The 19299-nt window shown below is 36.5% G+C and overlaps 1 protein-coding gene across 14 annotated transcripts in view; it reads right to left on the reverse strand.

The window, feature by feature from the left end:
• Positions 1 to 19299, reverse strand: part of MYCBP2 (MYC binding protein 2) — a 263498-nt gene that overhangs the window by 15921 nt on the left and 228278 nt on the right. For 12 of the 14 annotated variants that reach the window (XM_053665528.1, XM_053665529.1, XM_053665526.1 and 9 more), the window contains 9 exons: positions 16555 to 16620; positions 14659 to 14898; positions 14262 to 14360; positions 9255 to 9335; positions 7737 to 8003; positions 6960 to 7243; positions 5539 to 5635; positions 2210 to 2329; positions 525 to 626 (listed from right to left, as the gene is read on the reverse strand). In XM_053665528.1, the coding sequence (XP_053521503.1) occupies positions 525 to 626; positions 2210 to 2329; positions 5539 to 5635; positions 6960 to 7243; positions 7737 to 8003; positions 9255 to 9335; positions 14262 to 14360; positions 14659 to 14898; positions 16555 to 16620 (1356 nt within the window). The remainder of the gene's footprint in view (positions 1 to 524; positions 627 to 2209; positions 2330 to 5538; positions 5636 to 6959; positions 7244 to 7736; positions 8004 to 9254; positions 9336 to 14261; positions 14361 to 14658; positions 14899 to 16554; positions 16621 to 19299) is intronic. The other 2 variants (XM_053665535.1, XM_053665523.1) reach the window with 1 other exon arrangement.

Genomic DNA, 19299 nt, shown 5'->3' on the forward strand with positions numbered 1-19299 from the left:
AGAATGACAGCAAGTGTACCAAATAATAAAATTCCCTCCCCAATTCCATGACTAATAAAATAAACATGTACAATCTATTTTGCTTAATAGCTTGAGAAAATTTCTATCCATTTCTCAAACATTATGTATGCTAAATGAATAGATTATTCATTTTTGAAACTTGAGCAATTAATAAAAAGTCTTAAAGATACATATCAGACCTACTTTAAGTACATTTCTGAAGAAATAGTAATGTCATATTGCCTCTCTCACTGCTTTATTTCCTTCTTACCATGAGACTGATTAAAACAATTTTAATGTGATGCAAACATGTCTCAGAGAAGGAGGGGAAAGTCCTTTTATACAACTCAAGCCCCCAGTACACTACAAAGAAGGGTCCCTTGTGAGGTGAACTTGGCAGTGTGACACAATTTTTCAAGAGTGCCACTAATTACGTAGTTTCACTTAGTGTTTTTCTTTATTTAAAGCTAAGCTAACACTGACTATAAACAAGCTAATCTTACGTAAAATAATCTTCATCTCACCATTTGTTTTTGTTGTCCATCCTTTCCCATCCATCTTCCGGAGGAGAGACGATCTACGTGGTCCTGATCCAGAACGCACAGCGAGGCTAGTGCAAGCCAGAGCTGTTGAAAGGAAAGGCTGTCACGCTACTGAACGCTTCCCAAAGACTTACACAGTGTTGACTGTCTGGCACATGATAACAGTTCAATAAATGTCAGCTGGATTTGAAAATATGTACATAGCCAGTGGTTCTCAAAGTCTCCTGATGCAGCGCCAGGTGAACATACTCACTGTGTATATGCCATGTACAGAGCATGCACTCAAATATGTACTGAATAAATGTTGCTGTGATGAACAAGTCTATTTTCTACCTGATGTATAAAATTATTCTTTATTGGTCTAATATGGAAACACTATCAATAAATAAATTTACATATCTAATATACCAATGCCTCTTGCAAATTTTTCCTTCCAGTATCATCTCCCTGAGGCATCAAATTCTAAGGAAGGTGTTTGAGTTCACACAGTCGCATGAGTAGTTTGGGTACATATTAGGTTCTTGTAGACAACGGTGACTCACAAGCCTCTGTATGCCCCTAATGGCCTAGCACTCTGCTTGGTGTGCTTTGTCAGAGATAGGTAAATGTCTAACCAGTAAAGTAAATGTCTAACAACTTCAGAAAATTGCCCTCAAAAATAGTTCGACACGTTCTGAGGCTTCCACAGTAAGCTTCAGTTTTACATAGAGTGATATATTTCTGCATTAATGAAAAAAATAATTTAAATTTCTTAACTCTAAGAAGTGCATGTGAGTGTCACTGGGTATGAAGAGTATCAGGGAAAAGAGGAAAAGAAAAAATAGAAAAAGAAAAAGAAAGTATGCAAGAAAGAAGGGGAGTGCAGAACGACAGAACAGAACACAGGCAGGCTGGGAAAGGGAAACTGCCAGGGCAACTGATTGAGACGCCGCACTCACCGGCGACAGAGCATTAACTGCTTTTTCTGCCCTAGGAAAATATAATGTATCTTCTTCTTCAGAATTCTGAGAATTCATATAAGTAATATTCACCAGTGTTTACTTATTCCCAATGCCATCACACTGCCCTGCTTCAAGGAAACCTCAAATCTCCTCGAAGCACACAGAACAAGAAATTTGGTAGGTTAAAAATTCCTACAGATGTGTCATCTGAAGAATGCAATCCTACTCTCTGAGAGATTCTGCCCCTACCCCACCCTACCCCAGGCACAAACTTTAACTTTTTAAAAAAGTAAGGCCTACAAATCCAGTAAATATGCTATAGGGCTCTACCTTAGGACTGGGCCATACCAAAGGGAGTAGGGAGTGCCTTGTCTTCAAAGGACCTCAGTCTATCATAGCATAATGCTGACACCAAACTCACCGTGTAAGCTACAGTAAATACACCGTTGGAAAGATAACATGCTGACATAGGAGGAAATTTAGCCCTTTCTAACCAGTATACTCTAACCTTCCTAAATGACGATGAAAACAAGTGATAAAGAACACATAACGGAATATTAATAACGACTCTTAGTTCATAATTTAAAAAAGCCCTTCATGCTTTTCAAATAAGTATAATATTTGGTTAAAAAAGATGAATTTAGCTGACTTACTGATTCAAATTTATTCAAACATATTACTCAAAAAGACCATGCAATGATATAGACCAAATGAAAAAAATCCTACCCTCGTTGTTGCAATACATCTCACTGGAGATCTGAATTCTTCCTCCATCTTGGTCAAGGCAATGATGGTTTCTGCAATGGCATTTTTTGTCACACGGGACCATGCTTCTGACAGATGACCCTATTGAGTAGAACATAATTTAATAAGCAACCAGAAATGTATAATCATAGTAGTAAATTCTATTCTCTGTAATAACATCTCTCCCATAAGGGAAGATTTGTTAGTGGAATCCTAATCAAGTGGCATAGTTTTGAAATAAAAATCTCTCACTGCCCTATGAAAAATTCAACTTCTAATCACTATTTTGATGATGCAAAAGAAAAGTAAATAAATTACACTCTCAATACTCTCTAGAGTTTAAGGCAATTTCCTTTTGCATTTAAAAAATTTAAGTATATTTTATTGATTATGCTATTATAGTTGCCCCATTTTTTTCCTCCCCTTTATGCTCCCTCCACCCTGCATCACCCCTCCCTCCCTCCCTCCCTCCCTCCAGCAATCCCCTGCTTAGTTCATGTTCATGGGTCATACATATAAGTTCTTTGACTTCTCCATTTCCTGTAGTATTCCTAACCTCCCCCATGTATTTTGTACTTACCAATTATGCTTCATATTTCCTGTAACCTTTCCCCCATTCTCCCTCCTCCCCCTCTCTGCTAATAACCCTCCATGTTATCTCCATTTCTGTGATTCTGTTCCTGTTCTGTTTGCTTAGCTTGTTTTTGTTTTGTTTTTTAGGTTCAGTTGTTGAGTGTTGTGAGTTTTTTGTCATTTTACTGTTCATAGTTTTGATTTTCTACTCCTTTGATAAGTCCCTTTAACATTTCATATAATAAGGGCTTGGTGATGATGAACTCTAATTCTGCCTTATCTGGGAAGCACTTTATCTGCCCTTCCATTCTAAATATAGCTTTGCTGGTTAGAGTAATGTTAGATGCAGGTTCTTGCCTTTCATGACTTTGAATACTTCTTTCTAACCTTTTCTTGCCTGTAAGGTTTCTTTTGCAAAATCAGCTGACAGTATTATGGGAACTGCCCTGTAGGTAACTAACTGTTTTTCTGTTGCTGCTTTCAAGATTCTATCTTTAACCTCTGGCATTTTAATTATGATGTATCTATAAAGATTGGGCCTCTTTATAGTTATCTTGTTTGGGACCTTCTATAACTCCTTGACTTGCATGTCTGTTTTCTTCACCAAATTAGGAAATATTTCTTTCATTATTTTTTAAAATAAGTCTTCAATTTCTTGTTCTTCCTTTTCTCCTTCTGACATCCCTATACTTCGTATGTTGGAACATTTAAAGTTGTCCCAGAGGTTCCTAAGCCTCTCCTGATATTTTTTATTCCTTTTTTCTTCATTTTGTTCTGGTTGAATGTTTATTTCTTCCTTTTGTTCCAAATTCTTGATTTCAGTCCTGGTTTCCTTCCCTTCACTGTTGGTTCCCTGTATATTTTCCTTTTTTCCACTCTGCATAGCCTTCACTTCTTCCACTGTTATGTGTCCATACTCAACCATTTCTATGAGCATCCTGATTACTTGTGTTTTGAACGCTGCATCTGATAGGTTGGCTACTCTTTGTCACTTAGTTCTTTTTCTGGAGTTCTGATCTGTTTTTTTCATTTGGGCTGTATTTCTTTGTTTCAGTGTACTTGTTACATTGTAAGTAGAGGGCCTTAGGTATTCACCCAGGTGGGGCAACCCACTTTGCTGTGTTGTGACACTATATGCGGGGGAAGAGTCAGAGATGAAATGATGCTGCTTGCTCAGCTCTTGCCCCACTTTGTTACTTACTCCACTACGCACAAGAGAACTGGGCCCTTCTGGTGCTGATTTCCCAGGGGGTGGGTGTGTGTACATTCTAGGACCCCCTGGGTCCCTCCAATGGACTCTCCTGTAAGACTGGGAGTTTCTCCCCCTGCTGAAACCCCCAGAAGTTTTTACAGTCAGAGGTCTCGAGGCTCTATTTCCCCACCCTGGAACCCTGGGTTGAGAGGTCTGTCTCGCTCCCCAGTTGTTCCTCCCAGTTTATCCACACACAAATGTGGGACCACCTGGTTTGCCAGACACTGCCTTGCCTGCCACATGTCCTCTCCGTCCCAGCTGTCCATTTCTGCCCCTCTAACAGGCTGGATAAATGTTTTTTTCTTTAACTCCTTAGTAGTTGAACTTCCATACAGTTCAATTTTTCTGGCAGTTCTGGTTGCTTTTTGTTTTTAAATTTGTTGTCCTTCTTTTGGTTGTGTGAGGAAGCAAATCAACTTCTACTTACACCTCCATTTTTTCTGGAAGTCCTTTTATGTTTTGATAAAAAAACATAGGTACTAAAGTTTCTAAGCTTGAGAAATTTCAATTATGAAAACTTTTTACTTAACATGAAATTTATACAGCTAAGCTACTGCTTTAGGTGATTATTATTGGAGCTCAAGAACATAAATGGGTTCAAATTGCAACTTCCTTAATTTTTAACTTGATTTTTACCAATAACTATCACTTTTTAAGTACTACAGAATTTAGCTGTTGCTAAACAGTTTTCTTAAATATTTCCATCCAGTGAACATACTGAAAAAGCCTATTTGAGAAATGAAGAAATTCTCCATTTCTCTGACTGAGGAAATGTGCACACTGTTGGGGAAAGTGAAAGGACTTTTTATTTCTCCAGAGTATCTTCTCTCATCTCATATCTGCATTCTAGCAATCTTTAAAGGGGCAGTTCAAATTCCCCCTCCGTTAAAATGGCCTGCCATCTACTTTACCATCAGAAACCTGTAACTCACAATATCTTCTCCTCCTCAGGCTGAACTCCTAGAGATAAGGGAATGCAAGGAAACTAACAGTACAGAGTACCCAGTAACAACAAGGCACTCTGATAAATAATTCTCTTTCCTCCACACTCCCAGATCTTCCCACAAAGCTAACATCCAAAGACAGTGTGTAAGACATTAATAAAGAAGAGTAAAGATTTTATAAACCTTGAGAACTGAAAAAGAGAAACAGACACTTTGAGGAGCCCCTTTTTCCTTTTAGACAGAGGCTATTTTTTAGAGTTCAAATATATATAATATCATCATTTAAGTTTTAAAGTTCTGAAAGACTTTCGTTACGATTATCAAGTAAATGAACTTGGAGGCTTGAAATGAACATAATTTACACAAAGGACAAATTTATAACTAACTGAAAAGATAAATGATGCAATAGTTATCCTATTAAACAAAACCTTTAACTTAACTAAAATAACACTAATGCACTTCTCCTATAATTCAGTAGAATAAGCCACTTGTTCTGTTAATAAGCTTTCACTGACACAGTGCTCAGTAGGATGAAAACTTACTGCGGCCATGTCCTTAATAAGTTTAATGATGATCTCTGAGATCTGGGTGGGAGTTGAGCCCTTCATCCACCAATGACTTTCACCTCGTCGAATGTAACTGCAAAAAAAAGTCAGTGCTTGCACAATCAGTGATAGTAAAAAATGAGTAGATGAAAACTTTTATTTCAACATACAGCACTCTAATCCTTTAAATGATCCAATCAATTAAAGCACTTAAAAATCATCAACACATTACCATTATCTGTGACTTCATAGCAAGAGAGTAGCTATTCTGATATGTGCTCCCTTTGAAATATGTTTATATATTATTTATGTATGCATTTTTTAGAACAGTGCTATTTAAAGCATATCCATAGACCACAAACTGTCTTCATACAGATAATACAGAGCTTGCATCAGAAAATGTCAACAACATCACTGAGCAAACTATTGTTGAGTTCAGCTGGCATTTTTTGCCCTGACAAGTCTATGGAGATAAAGGAAGCAAAACATTGCTTTACATTCTGTTATTATTTGCTTAGTATCATGGTTTGACTTTTTTACTAGCATGTCTGTAATATTCTGCTTTAAGACATAATTCTGCCATAAACATCCTTGTATACACATCTGTGCACATGTACAAACACTTTTGATGGAAACAGCTGTAGAAATAGAATTGGTAAGTCAAAGGATATGCATCTTATATAGTGATACGCTATGTAAGACATCCAAAAAGATTGTAGCCATTTATATTACATATCATTAAAAAATGTCTATTTCTTCATAATGCTGACAGTGCAAAGATATTCTCTTATTGTTTTATCTACATTTCTCTGATTACTAGTAAAGTGTCTTTCATTTGCTTACTGGTATTAATAGTTTTTCTTCCTTGAACTAACTTTTCTTGTTGTCTATCAGTTGTCTTTTTCTCACTGATTTGCAGTCATTCTTCTAATATTATGCCTAATAATTTATTGTCCACTATAGGTGTTAAATACTTTTTCCAAGTATTGTATATCAGTTAATTTTCATTTTTATGTAGTCAAATCTGTGAATCTTTTCTTCTCTGACTTTGTGGTTTTATGTTTCATTTATGGGAGTCTTTCCAAATTAAAGATTACAAAAATATTTTAATATCTCTTCTTATAGAATTTTAAAGAAATATATATATGTAAAGCTTTAATTGATCTCAAGTTTATTTTTATATATGGTGTGAAGTAAAGGACTATAATTTTTTTACATGGGATGTATTCCAAGGTCACTATTAGCAGACACATTTTCCCACTAATTCAAAATAAAACTTTCATTATATACAGCATTCTTTTCAATATATTGGTCAATCATTTGTGGCAAATAAGGTGGAATCTTACATCACATCTCATTTCTCCAAACAGTAGCTCATTCTGTTCTATTTTAGTATTAAAAAAGCTGCAATAACCAACCTGGAATTGAAAATCATTGGAAGGGTAACTGTTGTAACTCCTTTGCCCACGGTGGTTCCAGCTGTTCCTGTGATGGTAGTTCCTTTGGCTTTCAGCTGTACTGTGAGTGCTTTGGCAATGCATCCTAGAAACATGTCCAAGATACCCAATTTATTCCAATCCCCTTTCTCTGTTGAGTGAATGATATCACTGATATCTGCTGGGGGGAGGGATTTCACGCCTATGATGCTGGCCAGACGATTGGGGGTCACTTCAGGCAAAACTCGTCTTAGTAAGGAGGTCACCTGTTAAAAAAATAAAAGGAAAGAATTTTATTTAAAGAGTGGTCTTTTAAAGTTTTCAATTTTATTATTTTTAATGAATCTAGCTGGCATTCTATGAATTCAGAGCTTTGAGAAGGACAGAAATATGATTTAAGCACTATTTTTTTATTTCCCAAGTGGTAATTTCCACTTCATGGCAGCAAGAAAAAAACATGTCTTTTATTTGGTCAGGATTGAGGGAAAATTATATTATAGATTTCAAAGTATGAGACAATCAGTAGCCATAATACTCTTTGTCACAACAGCACATTAGTAAAATAAAGTATTATTTTGCTTTTCCATATGCTCATTAGAATGAGTCAAAAATAAAAAGCAAAGAGTTAAAATACAATCCAAAACCTGAAACAGAATGAAACAAAAATCCATAATTAAGGTCCTATACTTTACTAGTTTAATTTTTAACAATGTTTCAAGTAACAAAATAAGCCAAAAGGTAAGTGGTATGACCAGTCACCTGTCTCTGGACCCGAGGGGATGCTGTGTGGAGCAGCGAGAAGAGATCCTGGAGCAGAGTTAGCTGCTGAGCCAGATACTGCCGGCCCACATTAGAGCCACTCAACGCCAAAACCATGGAGAGCAGTTCAAAGCAGTAAGCATCAGAGGAGGCATCTTCATCATTGGGCTGAGAATTGGCATTTTCTTTGCTTGATATGGCATGTTCCCATTCTTCACGAACTCTGGTGGCTTCCATGCGAATGGCCTGAACTATGTGAGCACAAACCTATTTAAAAGGTGACACAGCAACATAAAGAAAATGTAAAACATATTTGTAAGTCTGATTTACTATTCCTATTTTTTCTAAAAAAAGACAAGAATATTAGTTGATACTCAACTTAATACTCTTCTCAGTTAATTCTACAATACATCATATCATTCTCTCAACTCATCTTAAAAAACAAGTAAGGAAAACTAGGGGCATCATGATTAAAAATCTGAATGTTAAATCAACTACTATATAGAATCTACTTGTATACAGGTTACTAAGGCCCCTGCCTATAGTTAAAATATCAAACAAAAACAGATTACAATATTTTATCACTTCTAGGCAAATCTGCCCCCTATCCCACAGTGGAACATTTCAGTTGATAATGTGTTTTATAATTGATGGCATTCACAAATAAATTGTCAGCAAATTTTCTTTTTTAGTGATATACAAAGTAACAGCATATTTAATGACTGGTAGCATCTAAGATTCAATAAAAAGTTGTTAAAAGATAAAGCACAAATAAATTTGTCATTTACTTATAAGATTAAATGGTGATGAAAAGTAAAATAATGGGCTAATTTAAAATCAGTATTTTTTGACATTTGAAGAGCTAATTTTTATGTTATTTAGACTTTCCATTATATGAACAATGTATTGATACTTCCCAATATCCTAATAAGTAAAAACATTAACACTCTTCAGTTAACAATATTGGTCAGCAAAATAAAAAGAAATCAACCAACCAACAAAAAAGTGGGGAAAGGAACACAGGAAATACAAATGAAATCTAATACAGTTGGGCGTTTGACACCAAGATGAAATGATCTAACTGATAATAAAAAATAACAAAGAACAGCAGGGTGAGAAAGTTAATACTCATAACGAATCTTTGGAGCGATGCAGGTATGCCAGTAAACTACTTTCTCTTGGGAAGAAGGAAGATACATTCTGCAGGACCCGTAGAGCAGGATAAGAAGGTCTCCAGCCTTGGCCAGGTAGTTCACTTGGCTGGAATGCTGTCTGGTACACCAAAAGGTTGCGGGTTTGATTTCCAGTCAGGGCACATGTTTCTCTCTCACACTGATGTCTGTCTGTCTCTCTGCCCACCCCTCTGCCCCCCCAACACACCCTCTTTCTCTGTAGAATCAATAAAAGCATATCCTTGGGTGAAGATTTTTTAAAAAGCCTCCATTAATTTTGGAAAACACTTTGTACCTTAAAAACAAACAAAAATGGATGAAGACAATGAAATGGCTATTAACCAACCTGTTTTTGTAAGTTAGTCAGTTTACTCCTGCTGAATATGATTCCAACCATATGTTCTTTCAGGTCAGCATCTGATGTTGCCTTTACATAGAAAAAGGAAAAAAAAATAAAGCAGGCTCTCTGAATAAAATTTGCACATTTTACATTTTAAGATATCCAAAAATTAAACAGGTGGGGACTACATCAAACTAAAAAGTTTCTTCACAGCAAAGAATACCACCAACAAAATGAAAAAGCAACCTATTGAACAGGAAAAAATCATGTATCTGTTAAGGGGCCAATATCTAAAATCTATTAAACTCAATAGCAATAAAAAAATCAAACAACTGATTAAAAATGGGTAGAAGATCTAAGCAGACACATTTCCGAAGAAGACACACACAGAGACGGCCAACAGTGCATGAAAAGATGCTCTACACCATTAATCATCCGGGAAATGCAGATCAAAACCACAGTGAGGTATCGCCTCACACCTGTTAGAGTGGCTATTGTTGAAAAGACAAGAATAACAAGTGTTGGCAAGGATGGCAGAAAAAGGAACCCTTATGCACTGTTGTTGGGTGGGAATGATAATTGGGGCATCCAGTATGAAAATCAATACAATCTTCAAAAACATTAAAAGTAGAGCTACCATATGATCCAGCAATCTCACTTCTGGGTATTTATCAGAAAAAAAATTGAAAACACTCGTTCAAAACATGTATGTACCTCTACATTCACCACATCATTATACACAATAGCCAAGACAATGGATGCAACCTGAGTGTCCATCAGTGAATGAATGGATGAAGAAATTCAGAGATACACACGTCTATACACATACACACACACAATGAAATATTATTCAGCTCTAAAAAACGAAATCTTGCCATTTGCAACGATATGGATGGACTTTAAGGGCACTAAGTTAATTCAAATAAGTTAGAGAAAGATAAATACCAAATGACTTCCCTTAAATGTATAATGTTTTAAAAAAACTATGTATTATATATGTATATACATATAAAACCAAGTTCATAGATAAAAAGAGAAACTGACAGTCACCAAGGGAGAGGGTGAATGAAAAAAAATGGGTGAACTCCTTTGGTTTCTGAGTTTTTCTGTTTAAATAAATGGGAAAAAAGTATTTTGAGAAATAATTATGTAGGTATTTTTAAAGGTGAATTTACTTTAAATTGAGGTGTACAACACACACTATGACAAAGGATAGAGTTTGAAGAAACCGCCAACGGCTAAGGTGACTGTAAAAAGAACAAAATTTCTAAATTTAAGATATTCAGAGAAGTACGCTATCTTTTCATGAATTTCTTTAGTCAATTTGGGTCACTTTGATTGAATCTATTCATAAATTGTGAACATTAATTAGTTCATATCCTACATTCAATTTTTTGAAGATTAGTTCAGAAAATGACATTCAGCTAAAAAGGGAAATGTCAAACCCTGGCTGGTGTGGCTCAGTATATTGTGCACTGGCCTGCAAACCAAAGTGTCGCTGGTTCAATTCCCAGCCAGGGCACATGCCTGGGTTGTGGGCCAGGTCCCCAGTAGGGGGCGTACAAGTAGCAACCACATACTGATGTTTCTCTCCTTCTCTTTCTTCTTCCCTTCCCCTCTCTAAAAAAAAATAAGATCTTTAAAAAGATAAAGTAACTTTAAAAAAAGGAAAATGTCCAACAAAACTCTATAAATTAAGCTACTCTGACACTGACAGTAACCAAAGAAACATACCATAAAAAGAAAAACAAAGGATGAAATTTTATAGTGCTTATTATATGCATGGCACTCTTCTAAGTCATGAGTGATATACAAAGTCATATACGCACACACACACACACACACATGACTACACATATATAAAGAACAACTAGAAGGCGAAATAAAAAATACTGTTTACAATAGCATCAAAAACATAAAATGTTTATAGAACAATTTAATAAGATATGGACAAGATCTCTACACTACGCTACAAAAAATTCCTGACAGTAATTGAAGATGATCTAAAGAAATGGAGAGCCTATATCATGTCTATGGATAGAAACACTAAATATTATTAAGACACTGATTCTCCCCAAATTGACTTATGAATTTGGTGCAATTCCAGTCAGTACTCAAGAAGTTTGTTCTGGGGGAAAGAACTGACAAATAATTCTAAGTTTGCATAGATATCCAAGGACCTAGAAAACTATACTGAAAGAGAACCAGGTTGAAATCTGATTCCATGATTTTCTATATGGCTGCAGTAATCAAAATAGTCTGATGCTGGTATGAGATACACACACGTATGTATGTATATCTTACACCAACATATATATATATACACATATGTGTATGTAAATGAAATAGAAGAGAGTCCAGAAATAGATCTATACATTTATGGTGAATTGATTATTGATAAAGAGTAGTCTATTCAATAAATGGTGGCTGGACATCTATATGCCAAACAAAACAAAACAAAGCAAAAAAAGAACCTCAACCCTAAGCTCCCCATTGTACAGAAAAATTAACTTGAAATGTGTTTAGCTCTAAAAAATAACTAAAACTGTTTCTATAAGAAAATATGGCAAAAATCTTTGTGATCTTACATTTTAGGTAGGACACAATAATCATGAGTCATTTAAAAAAAAACAGATAAAATGGACTTCATCAAAGTTAAGAACTTCTGCTCTCTGAATGACAAGCCTCAGAGAAGGAGAAAGTATTTGAGCACACACATTTGGTAAAAGACCTATAACCTGAATATCTTGAATATATAAGGGAATTTTATAATTCAATAATAACACAGATAATCCAATATAAAAATATGGGTGAAAGATTTAAACAGACCCTACACTAAAGTGGCTGACAAGGTCTAGGCGTGAAATGAGGGGACTAACTTGCAAAGGAGCATGAGGAAAATTCTGGGAGTAATATGTTTAAAACTTGATTGTGGTGATGACTTTACTGCTGTATGATGGGGGAGCTCCCAAAAAACCAGAATTATCTTCTGGAAGACAGACACCTTGTAGTACAGGCTTCCCCTGCCAGGTTAGTGTTCTAGGAATCCATCTGTATCAGTGTGCCAGCTGGTGGTATTGTGAGAGGCTGTGTTTACTTTTTTTTGCCAAAAAAAATTTTTTTTGAAGACTCTTTCAACACTTTTGCCCATTTCATGATGGGTGACTTATGAGAGCATCTGCCCACACCACACTGGTGTTCAGCTGGTTTTGACCAAAAATGGCATGACTCCTGTGTCCTACCCTCCCTATTCAACCAATCTTGCCCCGAGTGACTTTTTTTTGTTTGTTTCCCCAGAAAAAGTTCTTAAAGGGAATCATTTAAGTCCTTAAAAGTCCTTAAAGGTGAAACAAAAAAATGGCAGAAGCACTAAAACACATTAAAATCAATGAGTTCAAAAACTGTTTTGAGCAGTGGAAAAAAAACATTTCTATAGGTGTATTGTATCAACTGGAAAGTACTTTGAATGTGACTAAAGTTCAAAGATGTAAGAATAAATACATAATTTTTTATAAATAAATTTCTTTTTGTGTGTGTCCCCCTTCTCCTTGTATATACATTGTATATACATTGGTCAGAATGACACAATTTAAAAGGATGACTTTTTTTTGTATGTAAACTTTATATAAAAAAACTGACTTAAAATGATTATCTTAACAATTATATCATGGGCATTCAATTGCTGGCATAATCTTTCCTATTCAACCGTAACACCTCAATACATACTCTCCTGCTCCAGTGAGATTATCCTCTCCAATGAGCTCCTGGACTCATCTTCTCCACTGATCCAACTTTCATCCAGTCTCTCCCAGGTCTAACTCATTTCCAATACCCACACCCTCCTGCAAGAAGCCTTCCTTGGTCACTCCAGGGCACAATAATCTATCTCAATGTACTTCAAAATATGTCACATGTGCACATTTTTGCACATTTAATAGTACCCCTCTTGACTTTTCAGGGGGCAAAGAGGCTTAAAATCTAAGGACAGAAAAGAAGCTTTTTGAGGCTGTAGTGCTGATTCTCAAGGTTTTTAAGCAAAGAATTGCCATTTGCTAAAACTCAGTTGGTTTATTGAGTAGTTGCATAGTCTTACAGTCTTTTAAACGATGTCTGCAAAAAGTGCTGAAAGAAATTACCAGTTGATGAAATCTTTTTCTTACAGACCCCAAACAGAAAAATGTGGATGACTTAGATACTATGCACCAGAAGGCACAATGCTACACTAGGTAAATCCTTAAAATTATCTTTCAAAGGGGTGTGGGTGATTATGTGTAACATATAAAGATATAAGAATAATTGAGATGTCAGAGTTGACTTCTCTTTTTGGAAATGGTAAGGTTTTCCTCTTAGGTACAGTGCTTTGGTTTAGACCAAATTAAGTAAAGCAGCTGCATTTTAGGAGCAATTTCAAGAACAGTGTAAGAATAGGTTATTCCAATAAAATGTACTGAACACGTGGGTATAAACCATGGTGGATATAAAGATGAACCAGACATGTACTTGGTCTTTGAGAAACTGTGATTCAGTAGAACAAGTGGTAAAAGATACACACAAATAAATATATCAAGAGAGAAACCAAGAGATACACAGAGATTCCTACAAAGTTTAGCAGAGGGAAAACTACTTTTTGTTTGGGGGAAAAGCATAAAGAAAGTTCAGGGAGAAGACGGTTTTTTAGGCTGGGCTGTGAAGACAGATAAAATGTAGGAAGAAGACAATTGATGGTACACAGCACAGTAAATGACTGAGTTAATTTTACAAGTGCTAACATCTGAATACGACAGTCCAAAGTATACAGCAAATTTGGTTGTTACCTCTCATATTAGCTAGATCAGACATGAACAATGAATCTCTTTTGATAGCTCCTTTATCTTCTAATTAAAGTAAAAAATATGAACTGCACGTAAACTAATATCACATATTCATTAAAATACATAGCAATACATGGATTATTTCACTGAACAAAAGGAAATGAAAAAGGGTAATAAATATTTTTAGAATACAAATAAATACATTGTATACTTTTTCCTCTCCTTCAGGTGATGACAATAGTGCTTTTTCTTCTTGTTCGGGTGTCGGTTCAGCATCTCCTGAGATGAGCTTTCCAAATACCTGGTGAAGAAGACAGGGGCATGAGAGGAATTCTCTGGCAGGAATTACCACTGTGAAAGGTAGAGGACGCACAGTTGCTTCTGCAGGCTTTGTAACATCACCACGCTGTTCCTGCTACACACCACTACTTCTCAGAATTATGAACGTAAAATGAAACACAGGGTTTAGGACTATGAGCAGAAAAATGGGCCCCCTTTGTAGCCAGCAAACTAGGAAGTGCTATGATATTTTGTTAACTCCTTGATTTTATTATTGAAGTAATACATCCTGTGCTGGAATGTATAGTAAAAACACTCACTTGAGACGTGATGAGTCTGAACACTCGTAGAGTCTCAGCTTCGCAGTTCCTCTGCTGGGCCACACTGGCTGAAATCTGGCCAGCAATTTTTGTGCTTTCGCCATCCTTCCAGCCCAAGACCTTTACTTGTCGAACTCGCAGTGTATTTTCTGGGCCCTTTAATTCAATTTTGATGATGTGATTATCCCCTCCTGGAAGTTCACTTGTTACCCAACCAATGTGCCTGGAATCCAGATCAACCTAGCAGAGCAGAAAAGGGACAGAAACCTGACACAGATGCATCACTATGTTATCACTGTCCCAGACTTAGCACTAGTAGCAGCAAGCTCAAATACCAAATAATTGTACTGAAAGTCAAGTTTACTGGGTAATTTCACACTGATTACCTTATTGAAAGTTTTGAGGATAAGTAACACTATAGTAGCTATCATTTAGGTGAAGAAAGTGAGGTTAACACAGGGAGGAGGATTCTCACTAAGTGACAGAGTTGAGAATTAAAACGCCAGGCACAAGTTACAGAAGAGAAACCATCTCCGGGGGATGACTAGGGAGTGGAGGAATCAAGCATAAAAGAAAAAGTCTCGGTCAGGAACAACACTGTGATGAGTACAGGGCATGGGGGATGGGTGGAGGTGGAAGAGGGGATAGGGGGGATAAACATTAATGGGAAACATACAATAAAAATGAACTATTAAAAAAGTGACACCATTACTAACAATTTATATGACAGTATGTCACCTACACCAACTGTAAGTAGAAACACTCGGAAGCTCAGCAACGAGGTTTTGTTTTGTGTATCTTCACATTAAAGCCAAAAATAAGCATTTTAAAAATATTAAAAATTTTTTGTTACAAACGTTCCAATTATTTCATCCTTTGCCCCCTCCAGCAGCCCACCCCCCACTCCACAGTCAGTCCCCACCCTGTAGTCCACGTCCATGTCCCTGCGTCCGTCATACGTGTTCCCTGACTAATCCCTTGACGCACAAGTACTTATGTTTTACTTTTTAAGAAAAACTACATAGGGAACTTCAGATTTATGATTCCTTATTGTACTGTATTTTATTGAGAATTTAACTTTTTTTCAAAGATTAAATTTCAGTGCATTATGAAATGGCTGATACTACTCACTTGAAAAAATGGAAACTGTTCTTATGCTATTTGATGTCCAAAAATGATTCAAGATATCTATATTTTTATAAAGACTTTTAATTGATAATGTCAATTTCCTAAAAAGAGCATTATGCATAAACAAATACTATCTCAATGAATGAGATTATTTCCCCAAATTCTTTAACAATTTAAACAAAATTCACTGTTTAACCCAACATACCAATTTATTCTTTCAATATGATTTTCAGAACAGAACAAGTGGTCCATGTTCATTGGACAAAGCAGCTACAGAAGAACAGCTGTGACAATTTCATTAACACAAGTAAGTGAGTTTATACAGAATCTCAGATTCATGCATAGAAAAGCCTAACCTGTTTCTAGAGTTGGTTTGTAACTTGACTTACAATCTGGATGTAATTGCAGTATTATAAATGATAGATTTTTCAGGCTAGAGGATAACAACCTACATTTTAACCTGCAGTGTAGGTGAATTAAGGTGTTAATTGTGGATCAAGCCTGTGATACAGTTGTGGTAGGTAGGACACAGGTCTGAGGAATATAACTGCTCATGACTGGGGAGCATTCAGGGCAATGTGGGTGCAATGTTTAGGACAGGGATGGCTATAACTGTTCCTGCATATGGACCACTTATCAATTTAGTGTTTTCAAATAGATGATTTCCTGTAATTTTTTGGTAGCATGCCAAAATTAGAACTCAACAGTGGAGACTGGAAGAAATTTCTCACTAGATAGCAAAACATTTAATGACAAAATTTTATTTACCTGCTTTATTCTGCACAAATCTTCCACTGCTTTGCCAGTTAAGAAGGTCATTGAGGTAACTTTATTCTAAAACAGACAATTCAAAATAGTTACTATGCCATATTTCTGTTCCAGAACTTACAATGATTTCTTACAGCCTAGCAATATCACATTAACATTTCTGCCTGTCCTTAATGGTTCTTCCTAACTGACCTCACTCCACTTGTCCAACCAACCATACTTCCTACAACTCCAGTAATTTCTTATTTACAAACTCCACTTTAAATCTCACATTTCAACTTTCCTCCATGGGCTTGGTGGGAGTAGCTTGGCATTCCTTCTTTTTACTCAAAGTCTAAACATTTAAGCATTCTATCATGGCATCTTTCAACAACTCTGCTTTGTCACTTCTGTTCTACTCTCACTGCTACATTCTCATTGCTCTGCAAGTAAAAAGAAGTCTAGCAGTTAGCCTAACTAACTATACAATGCACCCAACTGCATCATGGACTTGAAGAAGGATATATGAGAATGTTGGGTACTATCCCCTCGAGGTCTTTGCTAAACTAGTCAAGGAACAGTAACAAACAAAATAAGTATCAGACAGTAGAAGTTCAATATTCTTAAATACTGAAAAGAGTTATTATGCCAGCAGGAGAGCCACAGACTTTAAGGTTAAATAAGTTTTCTGCAAAGTACATCAAGAAACAGATTACTTCCTTGGAGAGCTGCATACTTTAAGTGCTACAAGCTGATGGAATTCAAATCAACAAATGAGTCACTCTGGTAGGCAGGCTGGAGGACACAGAGGTACATAAACATCGGGATACATAACTTAGAGGAAAGTTCTTAAAGGCAAAAGCTTCAAATTGAGTAGAATCATTATTCTGCAGGAAGAATATGTCCTGGCTTAAAATGCACCAGAATCAAAGATAAGTTTGTACTGAACAGTGAGTTCTATTCAGAAAAATGTTCCGATTTACTACACTTGACTTTCTGGCAAGATAAATCCATGATACATTAGCTAAGCCCCTTTTCCTTTTTCTTTTCTCATGTTTCTATTGTTGTTCAGTCACAGTTGTCCCCATTTTCCCCCCATTACTTCCCCTGCCCTACCCGCCCCCACCTCCCACATTCAATCCTCACGCACTCCACTGTCATTGTCCATGGGTCTTTTATACATGTTCCTTGACTTGTCCCTCCCCCCTTTTCCCATTATCCCCCTCTTCTCTTTCCTTGGTCACTGTCAGTTTGGTCTTTATTTCCATGTTTCTGGTTCTACTTTGCTTGTTTGTTTGTTTTGTTGATTAGGTTCCACTTAGACGTGAGATCCTATGGTATTTTTCTTTTACCACCTGGTTTATTTTACCTAGCATAATACTCTCCAGTTCTATCTATGTTTTCAAGAAGGGTAGGAGCTCCTTTTTTCTTTCTGCTGCATAGAATTCCATTGTGTAAATGTACCGCAGTTTTCTGATCTATTCAGTTTCTGATGGGCACTTAGGCTATTTCCAGTACTTGGCTATTGTAAATAATGTTGCTATGAACATTAGGGTACATATGTTTTTTTGAATTGGTGTTTCAGGATTCTTAGGGAATAATCCCAGCACTGGAATTGCCAGGTCAAAAGGCAGTTCTCCTTTTAGTTTTCTGAGGAAATTCCACACTGTTTTCCACAGCGGCTGCACCAGTCTGCATTCCCACCAACAGTGCCAACGATGGTTCCCTCTTCTTCACGACCTCTCCAGCACTTGCTGTTTGTTGATCTGACTGTGATGGCCATTCAGGTTGTTGTGAAGCGGCATCTTACTGTGGTTTTAATTTGCATGTAATCCCCTTTTTCTTACCCAACTGTAGGGAAGAACTGAATCTGCACTGATGGACAGGAATCGGGGGTGGCTAAGAATGGTAAAGAGTTCTCTGACTGCAGACTGGAATTCTGTGGTTGGCTTATTCCACCTAGGCTCTCTGAGACCCAACCCCAACACTCTGGGTCTTCCTGGAAAGGGAAGTATGCAAATGGATAGGAGCAGCTTAAAACTGATGCAGGGAGATTTAGTAATACTGTATCTGCTAAAAAGACACATCCATTCTGAGGGAAAATAATACCAAAAAGTATCCTTCCTTAGGAATGGAGGCAGAAGAATGGAGTTTTGGCAGTGGTGCTTTTTTCTTGGTTCATAACGCTCAAATAGAACTCTTTTTCCTTGGGTTTAGTGCCGTTTAAAATAGTGCTTAATTCATTTGAAACACGTGGACAAGTTAGGGTTAGGTAGAATATAAATTATGGTTACTTAGGTTAGTCCAGGAACTCCCCTCACTCCCGCCATGACAGCTGGGGGTGAGGTTTAGAAATAGAAAGCCAATTACAGTATAGGTCAAAATGTATTAAGTGCCACCAGAGTAAAATAAAAAAGCTGAGAAGGGAAGGAGTATTTTTTTATAGAGGAGGTATCGGGAAGGGATTTCTCTGCTGGGTCTTAAAGATGTGGGAAGAATACGAGAGAGTTTACGGGGATGACTTCCAGGCCAAGGGAATAATAGCTTAAACAAGGGCATGGAGGTAGAAAAGTACAGAGAAGACATTTATTGGGTTGGCCAAAATGTCCGGGTTTTTTTTTTTTTTGCACGATGCTGTAGTAGTGCTTAGTTGTCTTTAACTTCACTTGAAACAATTTTGTTAGATTGTATTGTAACAGGGTCATACCAGAGTGCATTTAAAAAAACTTATCAAAATCGGTGAATTTTTGTGCAGCCATTTTAATA

This window comes from Artibeus jamaicensis, unplaced genomic scaffold (genome assembly GCF_021234435.1).
Source record: "Artibeus jamaicensis isolate MK-2021 breed Jamaican fruit bat unplaced genomic scaffold, CSHL_Jam_final contig_415, whole genome shotgun sequence".
Taxonomy (NCBI): Eukaryota; Metazoa; Chordata; class Mammalia; order Chiroptera; family Phyllostomidae; genus Artibeus; species Artibeus jamaicensis.